The sequence below is a fragment of the Sinohyriopsis cumingii genome, chromosome 4 (genome assembly GCF_028554795.1).
Source record: "Sinohyriopsis cumingii isolate HCF-2022 chromosome 4, ASM2855479v2, whole genome shotgun sequence".
Taxonomy (NCBI): domain Eukaryota; kingdom Metazoa; phylum Mollusca; class Bivalvia; order Unionida; family Unionidae; genus Sinohyriopsis; species Sinohyriopsis cumingii.
Window position 1 is genome coordinate 119744877 of NC_142964.1, and position 17272 is coordinate 119762148.

Consider the following 17272-nt stretch of genomic DNA (forward strand, 5'->3'; position numbering starts at 1 on the left):
GCATGCAGTTAGTGTGGAATAGGAAAATCCCATCCAAGGGTTAAAATATATCGCATGCAGTTAGTGTGGAATAGGAAAATCCCATCCAAGGGTTAAAATATATCACATGCAGTTAGTGTGGAATAGGAAAATCCCATCCAGGGGTTAAAATATATCGCATGCAGTTAGTGTGGAATAGGAAAATCCCATCCAAGGGTTAAAATATATCACATGCAGTTAGTGTGGAATAGGAAAATCCCATCCAAGGGTTAAAACATATCACATGCAGTTAGTGTGGAATAGGAAAATCCCATCCAAGGGTTAAAATATATTGCATGCAGTTAGTGTGGAATAGGAAAATCCCATCCAAGGGTTAAAATATATCACATGCAGTTAGTGTGGAATAGGAAAATCCCATTCAAGGGTTAAAATATATCACATGCAGTTAGTGTGGAATAGGAAAATCCCATCTAAGGGTTAAAATATATCACATGCAGTTAGTGTGGAATAGGAAAATCCCATCCAGGGGTTAAAATATATCGCATGCAGGTAGTGTGGAATAGGAAAATCCCATCCAAGGGTTAAAATATATCACATGCAGTTAGTGTGGAATAGGAAAATCCCATCCATTTAAAGTTAGAATTTTTATTCTGTACATTGAAATAACTTTGCTTGCAAATTTGCTGGAATATAATCTAACTTTTCCGGTAATACATTTTATGGTTTCATACATGATCAAATTTTCTGACTTCGATGTTTTTGGAGAGTTTTGAAAAAGAAACATCTTTTGATTTAGAAATTGCATGTTTTATAATCTAAAATGTTCTTTAATTCCATTCAGTAATGGTCATATGTGAACCTTGAAAAAAGTAATTTTGTCCTGGAAATGACCTGGAAATTTATATGTACAAAAGCGCGGGAACCATGCATGACAGTAATAACATATATATTTGTTATGGTTTCATTTTCAGGAGTGGGAGTTATTGAGGGCTTGGATATCACAGCATGTAAAGCTGTGAATGATGGTTTGTACTGATTACTTTTTTGAACTTTTTATCAATAATAATAATAAGAAGAATAAAATTATTTAACGCAAATAACTAAATAGTTAAAATAAACTGATGTTCTGAGAGGCTAAACAAATGAATAATTAATTAATATTCAAGTCATAATTTATTAATAATTAATTAATATTCAAGTCATAATTAATTAATAATTAATAATTCATTAATATTTAATTAATAATAATTGTGAATATTAATTAATTAATATTCAGTATAAGTTCTTTAGCACTTTCTCACATACAAGCACATCTGGATGCCTCTTCCTCATTTTGGTGCAAGTGCATTTTGACACCTCTACCATATTTTAATATAAATGTACCTTCACACCCCAGCCATATTTCCATACAAGCACTTCTGGATACTCATGGTAAATAAATTCCATTTGCAAGCTCAATTCCTAGCACCCCACTATTAAGACTTAATCCTTTTTATCGTTATGCCTACCACTGAATTACGAATCAGTATACATTTTTGTTGCTACATTGTACGATGTGCTTTAAATGGAACATTATGCCATAAGCTGACATTATTACATTTGGGGTGGTTGGGAAAAACTGCATATTGATAAAAGTATATTTCAAGCAATAATTGACTGATTTTACATATGGTATTCATCTGTTTTAGCTATTTATAGGTGGTAACACAGTGTGCTGGAGGTTCAAGTTTTTCAAGACAATACTTCACCAGCAATAATGGTATGGGGAATAATTCAGACCATACATACAATGTGTGTTTACATTGGTTGGGGGATGTATAGATGCCTGTCACTGAGAGAACTATGAAGCTCATCGACAATGATCTTTGTTTGCTTTCCCAGAGATCAGTCTTTCCAGTATACCTAGACGGCTTCTGGTACCTAGTCATTCCAATATACAGATGACTTCTGTTACCCTGTCATCCCACTATACATATGTGTACTGGTACCCAGTCATCCCAGGATATAGATTCCATGTAGAGTCGCCATGTCTTTGATGCTACATTTGGCTTCATTGGCAACTTTCTTACTCATGGAAAAATCGGGCAATGAATATGCCTTGGAGGCTATGGCCTGAATTACTTGGGTTATTAACAGGGCAGCTCACCATTCCTTGGCCAATGTGCTGACTGCCTCTGCAAATTTTGATTTCATATGATGTGACACAAGTTTGTGCACCATGTTGCTTAAGCCACATCAAACACTGGCATTACTGATGACCCTGTTTGGCTTGCCTTTTCTTTTAGGGGGCAAATGTGAAGACATTCAGAGGCAGGCCCCTCCAGCTAGCCGCCTAATATGCACAGGTTTGCCAGCAAAGAGGGCAATATTCATGAGGCATAAGGGCTTGTAGTCAGTATCACCCCACCCATGAGGAATGAAGGTTTATAGTCAGACTTGTCCACTGCTCATGAGGTTTTAATGTGTCATTTACGCCATCTATGCATGAAAATATTAAGAAAATAAGACATGAAGGTTTGTAATTTGTTAAATATGTCTGGCCATATTGACCATACTGCACCACTGAACTGGACTGCAAGGTATCTATTGTCTTTGATATGCCATTCCAACAGCTGACCAACTGGTCCAGCTGTATGGACAAGATAGATATGATTACAGTGGTCAGGAGTCTGTTGTCTCCTTCTGTCATGCCAACCATTTATTCAGGCAGACTGCATAGCCGACAGGCATGCTGAATCGTCCATACCACTCCAGCTGGCTAGACTGCGAGGCATATGCCATCTTTTTTATGATGTTCTTTCTGCCAACCAACCAGTCCAGTCATACAAATGAGTTGTATAGGTCTTCTCTAAATCATCAATTAGACATCACCACATATGCTCACTGGTGATCCACCTGTGATGTCAGACTACTCCCTTTTCATCAGATTTGGATATGACATTCTCAGAAGCTGATGGGTGATCCAAACAGTGTCATAGATTCTCAGGATTTTGTCATCCAAACCCTTTACTCTCATTGTCCCACCTTCATGAACTAACTTCCAAGCAATCCTATGAATGGGGATGAGTTTTTTTTGCACAAGAAAATCTAGTTTTTTGCTTGTAAAGGCAGGGTTGATATTACAAAAATTGCAATTACCAATCATCTACTACACAAATTTCTGGTAACGGAGTCCAGTGGCTGCTGAGTTGAGACATGCAATAGAGATAGAACAAGTACACAATCAGTCTTGACATGTCTAACATGTACTTCCATTTTCGATTCATTTGGCCTCAGTCTAAGCCCTTGAGCAATCAGTAATTGTTCCGGTCATCCGCTATTGAGGTGGCAATGTTCCTGCATGAAATTCCACAAAAACATTCAGTGAGTTTGGTTTTTGTTTCATGATGCAAACAACCTTCCTTCCATTATTGTGTGGTACATAGTCAATATAGAGAAGTTGGACTGTATCCCTTCTCAAAATGTTGTCTATCTAGGTATGGAACCTCTAACATATAAACTTTTCATCTTCCTCCTAAATGCATTGAGAGTATCATTCATACATCAGAGAACACATCAACCAAGACATTGAAGTTGGACTTTTAGTAAGCTCACTAGACCATATATTCCAGTTCATGACATCCTGTGTGGAGGATGCGGCGTTCCTAAACAATATGCAACAGAAACAGTCATTCTTTTTAATGATATGAACAAGCTTAGTTCCCACATTTGTGGTGTAGAGAAGTTGGAAATTATCCCTTCTCAACATTTTGCCCATCTAGATATGGCACTTTAAACACATATTACCTTGACTTTCTTTTTCCAGATGTGTTTACAGTATAGCTCATGCTTTTGAGAAAGCATCAAACAGAACATTGTGTAGGTGGGGAAGTTTCTTACAGCTCATCAGCCTACTCAATGCGGGGGGACATGCTACAATACCAGTTTCTTGGACTGGGGACTTTTACTACTGGATTTGTGATGGTCAGTGACACATGGATGCTTCAAGAGAAAGCTTTTTATGTCAACCTCTTTGAAAGCCATTCTCAATTCCTTCAGCACATGGGTAGTACATATCCATGGAAACATGATCCTGTTAATTTGAGACATTTCAGTTGCAGTGGTGTATCTCTGCTAGGTGGGAACAATCACCAGACCTTTGCCTCACAGTAAGGGAATACCTTCATATGTTCTTCCAGTCACAGGTAATATTCAAGTCCAATACATTCCTGCCAGGCTTAATATCTTTGTTGACTCATTATCAAAGGATGACAACTGCTTTGTCCCTCCAAGAATCTTCCTCTGGGTTTGTGCACTTTGGGGCTGTCTAATGATTATCATTTCTTTTTCATTTTTCCCTGACCCCAAAAGCAAGGGCTGTAGATACTCTTTCAATCAGCTGGAGGTAATGTGGACTAAACTTCCCGCCATCAGTTTTGATTATTAAGATAATTAAAAAATGAGAGGCACTGACTGAAATAGCTCTGCTTGCCCTGCTTAAATGAAATATCCTGGATCAATAATCTGCTCAATTTAGCGACAGATGCACCTAGATGAGTCATAGCAACCTCTACTCTACTTTTGGCAGTTTTGTTTGCCACTATTTTATTAATGTCCAGAGAAATTCCTCCTCTACTCCTGCGCGCTTTGAGGGATGTCCTGATTGAAAAGGAGTTTGGAGCTCCAGTCATGGAGAGGATTGCAACAGTTGAAGATCTGCTGTCTCAGTACTTCATTTGCATGGCAAAGCCTCACTAAGTAGAGAACGGAATCTTGTGGGGTTTGTAGTAGCGGCAAAGAAAGTGACCACACCTCATTCATGGAAGCACAATCTTAAACCTTGGCGTGTATATAAACAAATTGTATCTTGTTGTGGTAAACTTAACACTATGAGATTTTCATCCTTTTTGTTGAGTAATCATATTTCTAGTGAGTGCCACAGGTAGGGGTAGGATTCTCAGCATTTCCCCCTCATCTTACCAACTCTCCTAAAGAAATGTATGTGACAGAATGCAAATTATTTAGTAAATTATGTTCTCCAGTAATTCTTACCTGATCACATTACAAATGATCCCTCCCACCCTCCCCTGCAATGTGAGCATCCTTTAATGTTTCACTGAAGTAAAAGCTGCTACATCCTGAGATAATATTTTAACTCTAGTGGGTTGAAAGGGATTTAACTTGTAAGAGTTGCTTCCCTTTACCTACATAAACTTCATTAGAATATGTTGAATGGTTCTTGTTTCTCATGCTATGCTGATTACAAACAACATCCATTATTAAGACATGAATTGTATATGACATGGGCAATAACTCTGTCCAAAATGAAGTAAACATGATAAACCCAAAAGGTACATCAAGGTGTAAGAGACAATGTTGTTATCAAATTCCACTGGTATATCTTGATCAGTTCTTGAGCTGATTCCAGGAAACATTTCAAGGCTACATGTGGAGACAAAAATTTGCTTGAGAGGGGCATAACTCTGTCCAAAATGGAGCACTCTAGTACAGGAAATTATCATGGGTGGGCAATTTTCATGCTTTTTGCTGTTGCCCTGAACTATAAATTTAAAGAGCCAGTGAAAAATTAGTTACACATGAGTACAACTGTTGCTGAAAATTTTTTTAACCATCTGAAAGCACATTTCATTTTATCCATGCCATTATAATGTAGTAGAACAACAAGCCCATAAAATGCTATAACTGTTCTAGAGGTTCTTGATATGCTGGCTACAACATAACAAGTGAAGATGTGAGGTTAATTACCAAGGGCACCTGGTCAGAGGAAAACTCAACCAGTGAAATACATTATACTACAAACATTATTATATATATACGACTCTATAGATGAATGCCACATGAAATCAAGTGGCTAAATTTCTGGATGCAAGAATTCTGTAAAAGGTCATTGATGGAGCAGGAGAAGATAGAAGCATGAAGACTACACCTGTCAATGCATGTTAGGCTTGATCTTGCCTGGATGTAAGATCAAGGAAGGAAGATGGTGCCTGTGTTCTAAAACTAATATGTGTGGTGGCGAGAAAACATGCAAAGATAGCAATGACTAAGCCAGGGAAAGCAAAATATTTTAGTAAATTATGTTCCTCTGATAATAATAGATTACATTACATTAGGATAACTTTCTCCTACCACTGAGACAGTTTTGTTGTCATATTTGTTGTTTGCATTGGTATCCATTTCTGAGGAACAGATACTTATATACAGTAATGAATTATAATGGCTGCATTTACCTAAAGGAGTGCTACTCTTGGTTAGCAGAAGTATGTTACAGTAACCCACCTTTTTGAAGATTTTATTAAGTTTTAGCATTTAGCTAAAGTTATTGACATTGTTGCTTGTACAGTCAAAAAACTTAATGAATGCACTCATTGGGAAGCCTAATAATAATAAGTACACCTACTAAAAATAGGTCATTCCCTCCTATTTTAATTTTTTTCTTGCTCTAGTAACCATTTTAGGTCGCTGCATCATGCACTGAAAGGGCAAATCAAATTATTCTGTGGTATTATTTTTCAGAGCGAGTGAGACCCATTATCACTCGCCATCCTGAGAGTAAATCAGCAGTTTTCCATGAAAACATGGCTCTCCATTGTGATGCCATTGGTCCAGATGACAACATGCAGTACAGCTGGTACAAAGATGATAAGCTGATTGCCACAACCCCTGTACTTCTTGTAAGCTGTTTTTCCATGTAACTCAGGACAACCCAATAACAATTTTAAATATATTTTGTGTGTGTGTGTGTGTGTGTGTTTGGTGTAAACTGAGGACATTCTTGAGATTTTGCACCAACATACTGAGGTCACACCTCGAACCGAGCACATCCTCAGTTGGAAAAATGGTAAAATCTTGCTTCTACCAACTACTGTAACCTAGAATAACATAAAATCATGATTTGTAGGAATGTCCCCATTTACACGCTTGGTGCTTGTTTGTAATTTTGGAGTGTATTGTTCTTCCAAAGCTGGTGATACACACGACCAAAACCATGTCCTTAACTGCCCAGTAGAAAACTTGTAGAGAGATCTCTGCTATCAAATTACACATTGCAAAAACATATTATCTCCTTTTAGATCCATGCATCAAATGCCAACTACTTTGTTAAACTATAAGAAGAAAAGCTGGTGCTTATAACAGTTCCTGGTATTTTTTATTAATATTTCATGCATGTGAGACAATAGTGTTGGGAAACTCGTGATACATTCATACAATACACATCCAATACAGGCAAATAAATCTACGACATGTATGAAAGAAGTACATCAAAATGCTATTGGAAATATGCAATGATTCATTGTAGAGTTGTACTGAAATTGCCTAATTATCTGACACATCCGTAAAGTTAAAACATCCTGTTTGCAACAAGATTTTACACATGTCAAGGTATTGAAAGACATCTTTGATATGCAAAATTTATTTTATGATTATTACATGAGCTATATCTGTCCCTATTTCATCATTTGCCTACTTAGTATTCAAACAGAAGAGAATAGATGTGAATCAAGTTCAAAAATCCTGTTAAGGTGAGATCAAATTATCACAACTGAATATGGAAGTTACACACACAGAACTTCAGTAAATATATAGAAAGATAAATATATTATACAGAGGTCAAAAATTTATCATGAAGATGATCAGTCCCAAAATGAAACATTTAAATACAGCAATATGTTTTTCATTATCGTGCTCTTATGACCTGCGACTGCACTTGCAAGCAATCATAAACTGTTGAAGGCATTAAGTGTTCTTTTAAATGTATATACTTGCTTCAGTTGGTGATTAGATGACTTTGCTGAACATATCATGAATTATCGTTGTATTGATAGTTCTGTTGTAAATGAAGTCTTATTAAAACAACACACAAAATGTAAACATAAGGCATCAATCTTGTTGTTTTCCCAAATTTAAAGAGGTTTTTAACAATAGTCAAATGCTGAGGATGTTCTACTGGACCAACTTTTATTTATAGCTTAAAAGGACATTTATTTAGAGCTGCATTAGACTGTAATATTCTTAATCATTTAGTCTTTTTTCAGTATGTTTTACATGGAAGGCATACCAAAAAAACAACTTTAAAACTTCCAATCAGCGATACAAAACACCTTTACAAGGTACCTTGAATTAACAAATATATAAACTAAGTGATTTGGATGGTGAGCTGGGAGAAAGAGAGAGAGAGAGATTGTATGTGTATTATGCAGTGAAGGTATTACTCTAAGAATAGGAACATTTCTGGGTCATAACCCCAACTAGATTTTAACTACTTGGCTGTTGTCTGGACATTTTCTGCTTTAGAAATAGATTACACTAGCATGTGTTGTATAAAAGTTGATGGGATTTGGCAGAGACACTTAAAAGACTCATTTCATGTGTAAGTTGGTAACACTTTTCTTTCGAAAAGGAACTACATTCTTATTGAAATATCTACTGGCATCTTCCGTTTGCTTGACATTGTATTAGTAAAGCCTCAGCCTTAAAATACTGGTGACCTGTGACAATTGTAACATTGCCTGCCCAGATGAAAAATCACAAAAAGAATAACATTCTCCATTAATTCTCTGAGGTTGATCTCATGAAGATATGATAGCTCACTGAAAGGAAATCTTTCTCCACATCAGAATGACCCCCAAATTGCTGTATAGAGTCACTATAAATGCAAACACCATGAGAAATGGTGCATAATCAAAGGACCAAAAGGCTGGTTCAGTTAATCACTTCCTCTTGAATGGTTTAAATTAATGATCTCTCTGAGGAGTACAATTAATTCATTTTATTTCAGTGGCCTATATCAGTGTCCTCTTTGAAGAGTAAAAGTGATTCATTTTGTTTGAATGGCTTGTCTTTCATAATGCTTATAATTTATTGTCACTGATACACAAAAAATGTGCTTTATCTTTCTTTTCAGATCGATAATGTAACTGAAGAAGACTATGGTAATTACTGGTGCATTGTGCGGAACAAATATGGTGATACTCAGAGCAAAATTGCAGAAATTATGCCAAGACCAGGTTTGTACAAACTTAGACTTATTGTGTAGCATGCACTCTAGTGCACTTCAACTGCTTTGAAAAGTGTGTACCATTGTCTGTCATTTATATAGAAAACTCCTCATTGAACTGTATCCATTGATTTGATAAATTATAAAAGATTCAGCTTTGCTGCCCCAACCTTTCTATTCATTTGACAATGAAAGTCATCATTGCCATGTCCACATGTCAGCCACATACATAACTTGTCTTATTCATCATGAACATTTATTTGACATGACATTTTTGATAGGAATTTTGATAAAGCAAAGCCAGCTGTCTGTCTTCCTGACAATAATTTTGTCACCAAAAGATAACTTTACTGGTAATCATTGGATTTATGGCCCATGATTGCTTGTCCTCCATTTTATTGTTTCCATTGGTTAACTTTACCATGGATTTAAGCCATATTTGGCATGTAGCTTTTTATTGATGAGACCTTGGGTGAGTTTGATTTCTAGCACTCCATTAGAGGAGCATTGGTATCTGATTTTCTTTCCTCCCTGTTTTAGTTTCTGTGGCATAACTTTATTAACAGACATGACTTTTCTGTTTTAAAGTGGAATTCCACTTTTCTCCTGGCTTGAATGAGATTTTTCTTGATATAGTCTGTTTTTTTATATAATCTCCAATCCAGTTTTAAAAAACAGTCGGACCAGTCCCATTCCGCAATGACCCTTGTATATTATTTGTTCCATATATTAGTTAGCACACAACTCGTAAAGAGCATTCTGATTTGTCAAATGTTTAAATTTATCCAATGAATCTTCATGTAATGGAAACTGATGGCAATGGAAAGAAGAAGCAAGTTGTTGAGAGAGAGAGCATGACACAAAAAGTTTAGATAAAGGTTTTAAAAAGTATGGAAATGGGAATGGTTGGAGCAAAAAGTTGATGGAAATTTAGTTGGTCAGTTTATATGAAAACTAAACATTGAGGACTGGCATTTTGTGACCTCTGCAAGAGAGATTTGAATTATGTTAATCATGGTTGGAAGCGTTTGGAACAGCACCTACAAAAGAAGCTGCATACGGAAAAATCAAAGCTCAGAAGGCATCTGGGAAAAGTGCAGTTAATTACTTTTAGAAGAAAGATTTCTTGCATGAGAAAACATGTAACCCTCAGTCAGAATATGTGTACTGCATGTTGCCAATACAAGCATCAGCTTGAAGAAAAAAGGCTTTCATTGAGAAGGAAAAGTAACGCTTGCACATTGACCCAAAATAGCCAGTGGTGACAAAAAGGAAGGCTAAATAAATCTTTGCCAAAGCCGCAAAAAGAGCTCAACTGGCATATCAACAGGTTGTGTCAAATGGAGAAAAAGACGAGTGAATCTATGGGATCATTTGTATATAGTTGATGTACTTGGGTGTTTATTTTACAGATTTGTTTTGAAAAGAGAGAAGTATAATATATTTGCTGCAAAAATTTAGAAATTTACACTGACATGCACATGAAATAATTTCAGCATCAGTAGTAGTGGAGAACAAATTCATGTGACTATAAATATTGTGAAATTATTGAAGTAAAGTTGAACATTTTTGGTAAGTTTATTAGTTTTTCAGATTATTTGTGTTTATTTTATGATTATAAGTTGCACAAGGAGTATTTTTTTTAAATGAGTAAAATGCGTTTTTGGCCAATGTCTTCAAACCCCTAGACTCTCAGATTGGGGGCACTGCCCCTCGGGACCCCATTGGGGGAGGACTCCCAAACCACCTTTAAAATTTGTTCAGCTTTTTTTATGGAAGACCAAAATCATGTCTGATTAAGAAAAGTTTTATTCTAAGTGTAATATACACCTCTGCTTTGATACTTTCATAAGACCTTGACATGCTTTTATTTCTGTTTATTCTGCAACATCACACATGCACACACAGACACACACACAGAATACACACACACTTCATTGTCCAAATTTAGCATGCAGTTTTTTTATTGAGGAGACCTTCAGTGACTATAATTTCCAGCTTTCCACATTATCATCTGGAAGAGTTATGACTCTGGATCGCCTGGCCTCCTGACTTTGGTTTCCACAGCATTACTTTACAAAGGATATATAGATTTCAATCAAGTTTGGTATGTACCTCTGTGTTATTGGTGCCTTAATTGACTTGGATTTCCCACATTCCACATCTTTGTTGGCAGAGTTATGGACCCTGAATAGCCATTCTCCTAACTTTTTATGTCCATCATAAGTTCCTCTGTTCAAAACACTGCAGGGCAAATTATAATTAATGGGGCTGTATGTGATGCATCTATACTAATAGCTCTCATTGGTTTAGGATTTCAATTCTGTTACAAACAAAAGTAATCAATTTACTGTATTTCCACCATTGTATTGATCCATCAAGCTCTGTGTTATTATCAGTTGGTCCTTGAATCAGTCATTAATTGGTTATATATCAGTACTGTATAATGTCTCTGGTGTTGGAGAAAAACTTCTTTCAATCATTTGACTGACGGATTGCTCGAAGTGATTCATGCAATCACTTGGAGTTAAAACAGTTAAGATTTCACTGTCTTTGTCTTGATGCAACCTTAGTTTGACCGTAGTTTTGTAAACAGTTCCTGTAAATGAATTTTAAATAAACCTTTTCAGAATAAAACAATTTCAGTCAACATATTTCCTCGAAAAAACTCAGACTACAGGTTTGTAGAGAAATAGTCCTATTAAAGAGAGATAGCTTATTAAAATGAACATCTACTTTTATTTTTCTTTCAGGTCCCTATGTAATAAAAGCAGATGTGAATGGTACGTATCTATACGTTATTACTGCATCGTCAAAAATGTGTATGTATAGTTACTGTATCATCAGAAATATGCATACATAGTTACTGTATCATCAAAAATATTATGCATGGTTACTGTATCATCAAAAATATGTATACTTAGTTACTGTATCATCACAAATATGTATATATAGTTACTGTATCGTCAAAAATGTGTATACATAGTTACTGTATCATCAAAAATATGTATACATAATTACTGTATCATCAAAAATGTGTATACATAGTTACTGTATTGTCAAAAATGTGTATACATAGTTACTGTATCAGCAAAAATATGTATACATAGTTACTGTATCATCAAAAATATGTATTTATATGACAGATAAGTCTGCAATCTTTTTGCAGTTATTCCATGAGCTGTAAACTGAGTCAGTTTAATTTTAGTTTATTTTTGTTCTACTGGTTATAGACCAGAAGAACTTATGGGTTGTCCAGTTGTCTATCATCCATCTATTGGCATAAGTTTGTTATTGCTACTCCTCCAAGGAGGATTGCCAGGAAACTTTACACACATTTATTGCAAGTTGTGTTGGTCCTAAATGAAACTTTTTCTGCTTGGACATCTTAAAAATCTTGATATCACTGCTCCTTCCGAATGGATGGTCAATCACTTTTCAATAAAAATCTTGATATCACTGCTCCTTCCGAATGGATGGTCAATCACTTTTCAATAAAAATCTTGATATCACTGCTCCTTCCGAATGGATGGTCAATCACTTTTCAATAAAAATCTTTTTAAATGCCCAGCTGGTCCTAAATGAAAATGGTGCTGATCTGATTTCCATAATGCTGCAATGCAGACATTGTGAAAATGTTGTTATTACTACTCCTCCTGAATGGAAAGTCGGATCAACATTAGGTTTAACTTGAACACTCGTAATGATGTCTACATGGTTCTAAATAAAATGGTGCTAATCAATTCCACTTGCTACAGTAGCTATTTTTAAAATTATATGATTGCTAAAATGCAGTGAAAAAGAAGTGATCTATCTTGAAATTTTTTAAGTTCTTTTTAGCCGGTTGGGCATCAGTTCCTTTGAGGGACTCGTCTTTTGTTTTCCTTTGAAAGCACTTTTACAGTTTAATTGTGGTATGATTATTTGATTCAGTTATGGGGGTCAGAAAATTACAGTTTATACTTGTGAGTGCAGTCCCATTATCTGGGTGTAGAATAGTAAATTGCACACAAGTTCATGCGAAAGTTGTGAAAACTGGATACATCACAGCTGTTTCCATATGGTATCATGTATGGTACCTTGTGTTGCATGAGAAAATGTATTGCCCAATTTCTGAAATTTAGATAAAGTTGAGTTCCTTCTATATTAATATCACTAACTTCTTGCTGTTTTCCTCCATTTATGAAGACCAGATGCATTTGATTGGGGCCCCGAGTGGCCAAGTGGTCTAAAGCGCTCTCTGTTACAGATCACTGCCATCTTACCTCTGTCTGCATGGGTTTGAGTCTCGGATTCGGCCAATGTGGGTATGTGAGAAAGCTTGCCAGTAGCTTCTCGAGGGTCGATGGTTTTTTGTGGTGATTTCCCGGGTTCTTCCTCCACCGTTAATACTGGCCGCCATGTATAGCCTATCATGTGCTGAAATAATGGCGTTAAACCCTACAACAACAACAACAGCATTTGATTCACCCACAAAAGTTTAAAACCATCATGGTATTAAAGTCATGTTTTGAAATGGTTTTACCAGCAGATGTGCACAAGCTTAAACCCATTTTCCCCTTTTCCAAAGGATTAATCAAAGTTGGTCACCCCTTCAGGGTTATACCACTTTTCTTGGGTATAATCAGTTTGTTTTCAAGGTTGATCACCCCAGCAGGGTTATACCACTTTTCTTGGGTATAATCAGTTTATTTTCAAGGTTGGTCACCCCAGCAGGGTTGTACCACTTTTCTTGGGCATAGTCAGTTTATGTTCAGATAGCCTTGGTTGTAAATTGAATGTAAACTGATGGAAGAATTGTACAATACAGTAGATGGTTTGAAAGACCACCCCTTCTGAAGAAGAAAAAATAATGGTCTCTCAAGACAGGTTGTTTCTGGTGACAGGTCATAAACTGTATAATCAATAAATCTGTGCATGAAGGTGGTCTCTAATAGCATTGGTCTCTTAAGACAGGTTTTACTATATTATTTGAAGCTGTTATAGAAGAAACTATATCGTCCTGTTTTCAAGAAGTTTTCATTAATGCACATGTTTAGATGCAGCAGCAGGTACTGTATGGAAAGCCATTTGAAACACAGCTCTCATGTTAATCAAGCAATTGGAAAATGTGCAAGTAGTTTTTGCACTGAAATAAATGAAAACCTTAATATTCATAGTAATTAGAACTTGTGTCTATTTTAAAATTGAAGTGAAAGAAATATTGAAGTCATTTTTGAAACAAACTGGTCAGCACATTTGTTGCATCACACCTTTATGTAAATTTTCACACTTTCTGGAAACAAATTAGTCAATATTTATTACATCTAATTTCAAATTTTTTAAACTATTCATTTTTCCAATTGAGAAGGGGTATTTTTCATATTTGAATATATAGCTGTGAATGCAGTTTCAGGAGTTAGCCTTCTATTTTGCCTAGTTTGATATAGCATTATGATGATACTCAAATACGATTGTGAGGCAAACAAATTCTGCTTGGTTATCATTTTGACCTTTGACCCTTTGCAAATTCAGTGTGACTCAAGAGGCAAGATATGTTGGGTCAAGATGTTAGAGTAAAAGTCACTGCTCATTCAATTTTTTTACTTTAATTACTGTTGTACTGACACATAAATAAATGACCAGTCAGCTCTACTCGCAAACTAATTAGGCTTTTGAATTGAATATTAAGGTGATACTGTCTTCTTAATTTCAGATATAATCATCATTTCTAATCCCAAGTCTTGCACTGTGGTGTTTGGGGGCTCTGTGATGTTTCATTGTGTGGCACAGTGCAGCCAACCTCTCGGATATCAGTGGTATAGAAATGGAAGGCCAGTTGAAGGTAAATGAGTCTCTAATTATCCTTTTTTTTCTGACTCTGCTAGTTGAAGACCAGAAGAGTTTATGTGTCTTTTGTCAACCCACATCCATCTGTCATACAAATGTCGGCAGATCTTGTTACTCTTACTTCTCCTAAACTAGTAGAAACCTTATACTGCTCCGGTGGCCTAGTGGTTAGAGCATCCGCCTTGGATGCAGGAGGTCATGGTTTTGATCTCTGGCCAAGTCATACCAAAGATTTATAAAAATGGTACTAACAGCTGCCTCACTTGATGCTCAGCATTAAGAGGTTAGTGTCTGGACTAGTCAGCCTGGTATTAGGATAATGTGACTGCGGCATGATACCTCAGTGCTAGACATCACTGTAAACTGTCACACTGCAGACATCATAGCGATAAGCTACACTAAAATTCCAAATCACACACACACACACACACACACACACGTACACACAGAAACCTTATTTTGAAACTTGATATAGAAATTTTTCTAGATCTCTAGACATACATTATAGCCACATGGGATAGCCACAAGTCTAGGAATTAATTCAGTCTTATTAAAATGAGATCTCTACTTCCTATGTGAAGATCTGAGAGCGACTGCTTAGGGATCATGTTCTGGTGACTTATGTTATTACAGGGATTGCTAATTTCCTCAGCCAATCAAATGAAGTCTTGAATTTTTGTGTTTGAGAGACTGACATACATGCCAACCATTACGCTTTTGGCGTAATCATTACACTTTTTTTCACTAAATTACGCCTTACGCATAAATGTATTCGGAAATGTGTTTTCCCCTTATAAAAACTTAATAATTTGTTTTCTTATTTTTATTAACTTTCCATTAATCCCACAGACCATATTCTAGAAAAGATTGCTTCTGTGTAACTACAACATAAGAGTACGCTTGTCTGTAGACTTGCATGCACTTTCCTAACAGTATTATGTTCAATTTATAGCAGCTGACCTATTTCCAAGAAACATGCTGGTTTCTAATTACAGACTTTTGACCTCGGATTCTATTTACAGCAGCTGTATGGCTTAGTGAGGAGAGAACAGACTGGTTTTCCTACTTGTAATTTTTGCTCACATATTCTTTGTTCTAATTCATATCTGGTACAGAACCAGTCTGTAGGTATTTGGTGCTAAAAGTCAAGTCAAATTTATTCTAGTTGATGTGTTTGTTAGAGCAAAAATGTTTTTCAAATAATTTCACAGATGGATTAGGAAAAGACAAAAATAACGATTCAGAGATGAATACATTACACAATACAGCATTCCATTCTAGGGCAGCTTCACGCCCCTTGCAGGCTGTCTGGAAAGGATTTTAATATTGGTCATGGTGGTAAAACATAGAAACCTTGATATAGCTGGTTTTACTAACTCCAGTAGTAAGGTAACTTCTTTTTTACAGCAGAACTAAATTGTGGACATGAATTTTATAAATGCAGAGGCGTCATATACTGAGTTCTTATTAGAACACGGACTATCCCTAGCGGTAGAAGACTACATTGGTCATTTGTTCAGATGGATGTTTCCTGATTCCAAAATTGCAGAAAATATGCATGTGCAAGAATAAAATCATCAAATATTGTTAGGTGTTTAACAGAAGATACTTCACTTAAAATTGCAGAAGCCATGAAAATTGGGCCGTTTAGTATTGCAACAGACAGGAGTAGTGATTATGATGAAAAAAGTTGTACCCAGTCTGTGTAAGAGACTTTGACAGCAAAAAGGGCAAAGCCAGGGTGCTCTTCTTTCATTACCTGAATTAACAGTAGATTCCACTGGAGACAACATTTTTTTATTTGCTTGATAATGCTTTGAATAAATAAAAGTTGGAAGAACTATATGGGGTTTTCAGCTGATACTGCATCAGTGATGACTGGAATTCATAAAGGAGTTGCATTCTGTATTTTGAAAAATGTCTCCAGCATTGTACATATCAGGCTGTCTCTGTCATATGATGCACCATGCTGCAGGAAAAGCTGTTGATAAATTAGAAGGAGAACTCTGAAGTATCAAGTTGGCACTCTACCTGACAATGTACTTCATGCAGACAGAGTTGATTTTTTTCATCTTATTTGCCAGCTAAAAGACCCAATAACTGGATGTTATAAATTTCCTCTTCTTTATCAGGTTATGAAAAAAATATTGGTTCTTTACCATTTTAATACTGACTGTGAGAGATTGTTCAGTATTGTTCACAAAAATAAAACTGAATTCAGATCTAGGCTCTGTAACCCAACACTTAATGCTGTACTGGTGTGCAAAACATTCATAGACTCAGCTGGTACAAAGTGTTTTGAAATGCAATATGAGAGTCTGTTGCTTTTTAAAGCTCAAAGTGTTATATACAAAAACTTGAAGCAATAATAGATGTTAAAAGTCCAGAGGGGTAAATAAATCATTTTGTAAATATGCTCATTGAATTTTTGTCATGTTATATGTGAGTTACTCTTTATCTGCTTGG

General features: G+C 35.9%; 1 protein-coding gene across 2 annotated transcripts in view; it reads left to right on the forward strand.

Moving 5' to 3' along the window:
- Positions 1-17272, forward strand: part of LOC149802001 (mucosa-associated lymphoid tissue lymphoma translocation protein 1-like) — a 67942-nt gene that overhangs the window by 12303 nt on the left and 38367 nt on the right. For both annotated transcript variants that reach the window (XM_089956396.1, XM_089956395.1), the window contains exons 6-10: positions 951-1004; positions 6496-6653; positions 8885-8987; positions 11731-11760; positions 14673-14801. In XM_089956396.1, the coding sequence (XP_089812522.1) occupies positions 951-1004; positions 6496-6653; positions 8885-8987; positions 11731-11760; positions 14673-14801 (474 nt within the window). The remainder of the gene's footprint in view (positions 1-950; positions 1005-6495; positions 6654-8884; positions 8988-11730; positions 11761-14672; positions 14802-17272) is intronic.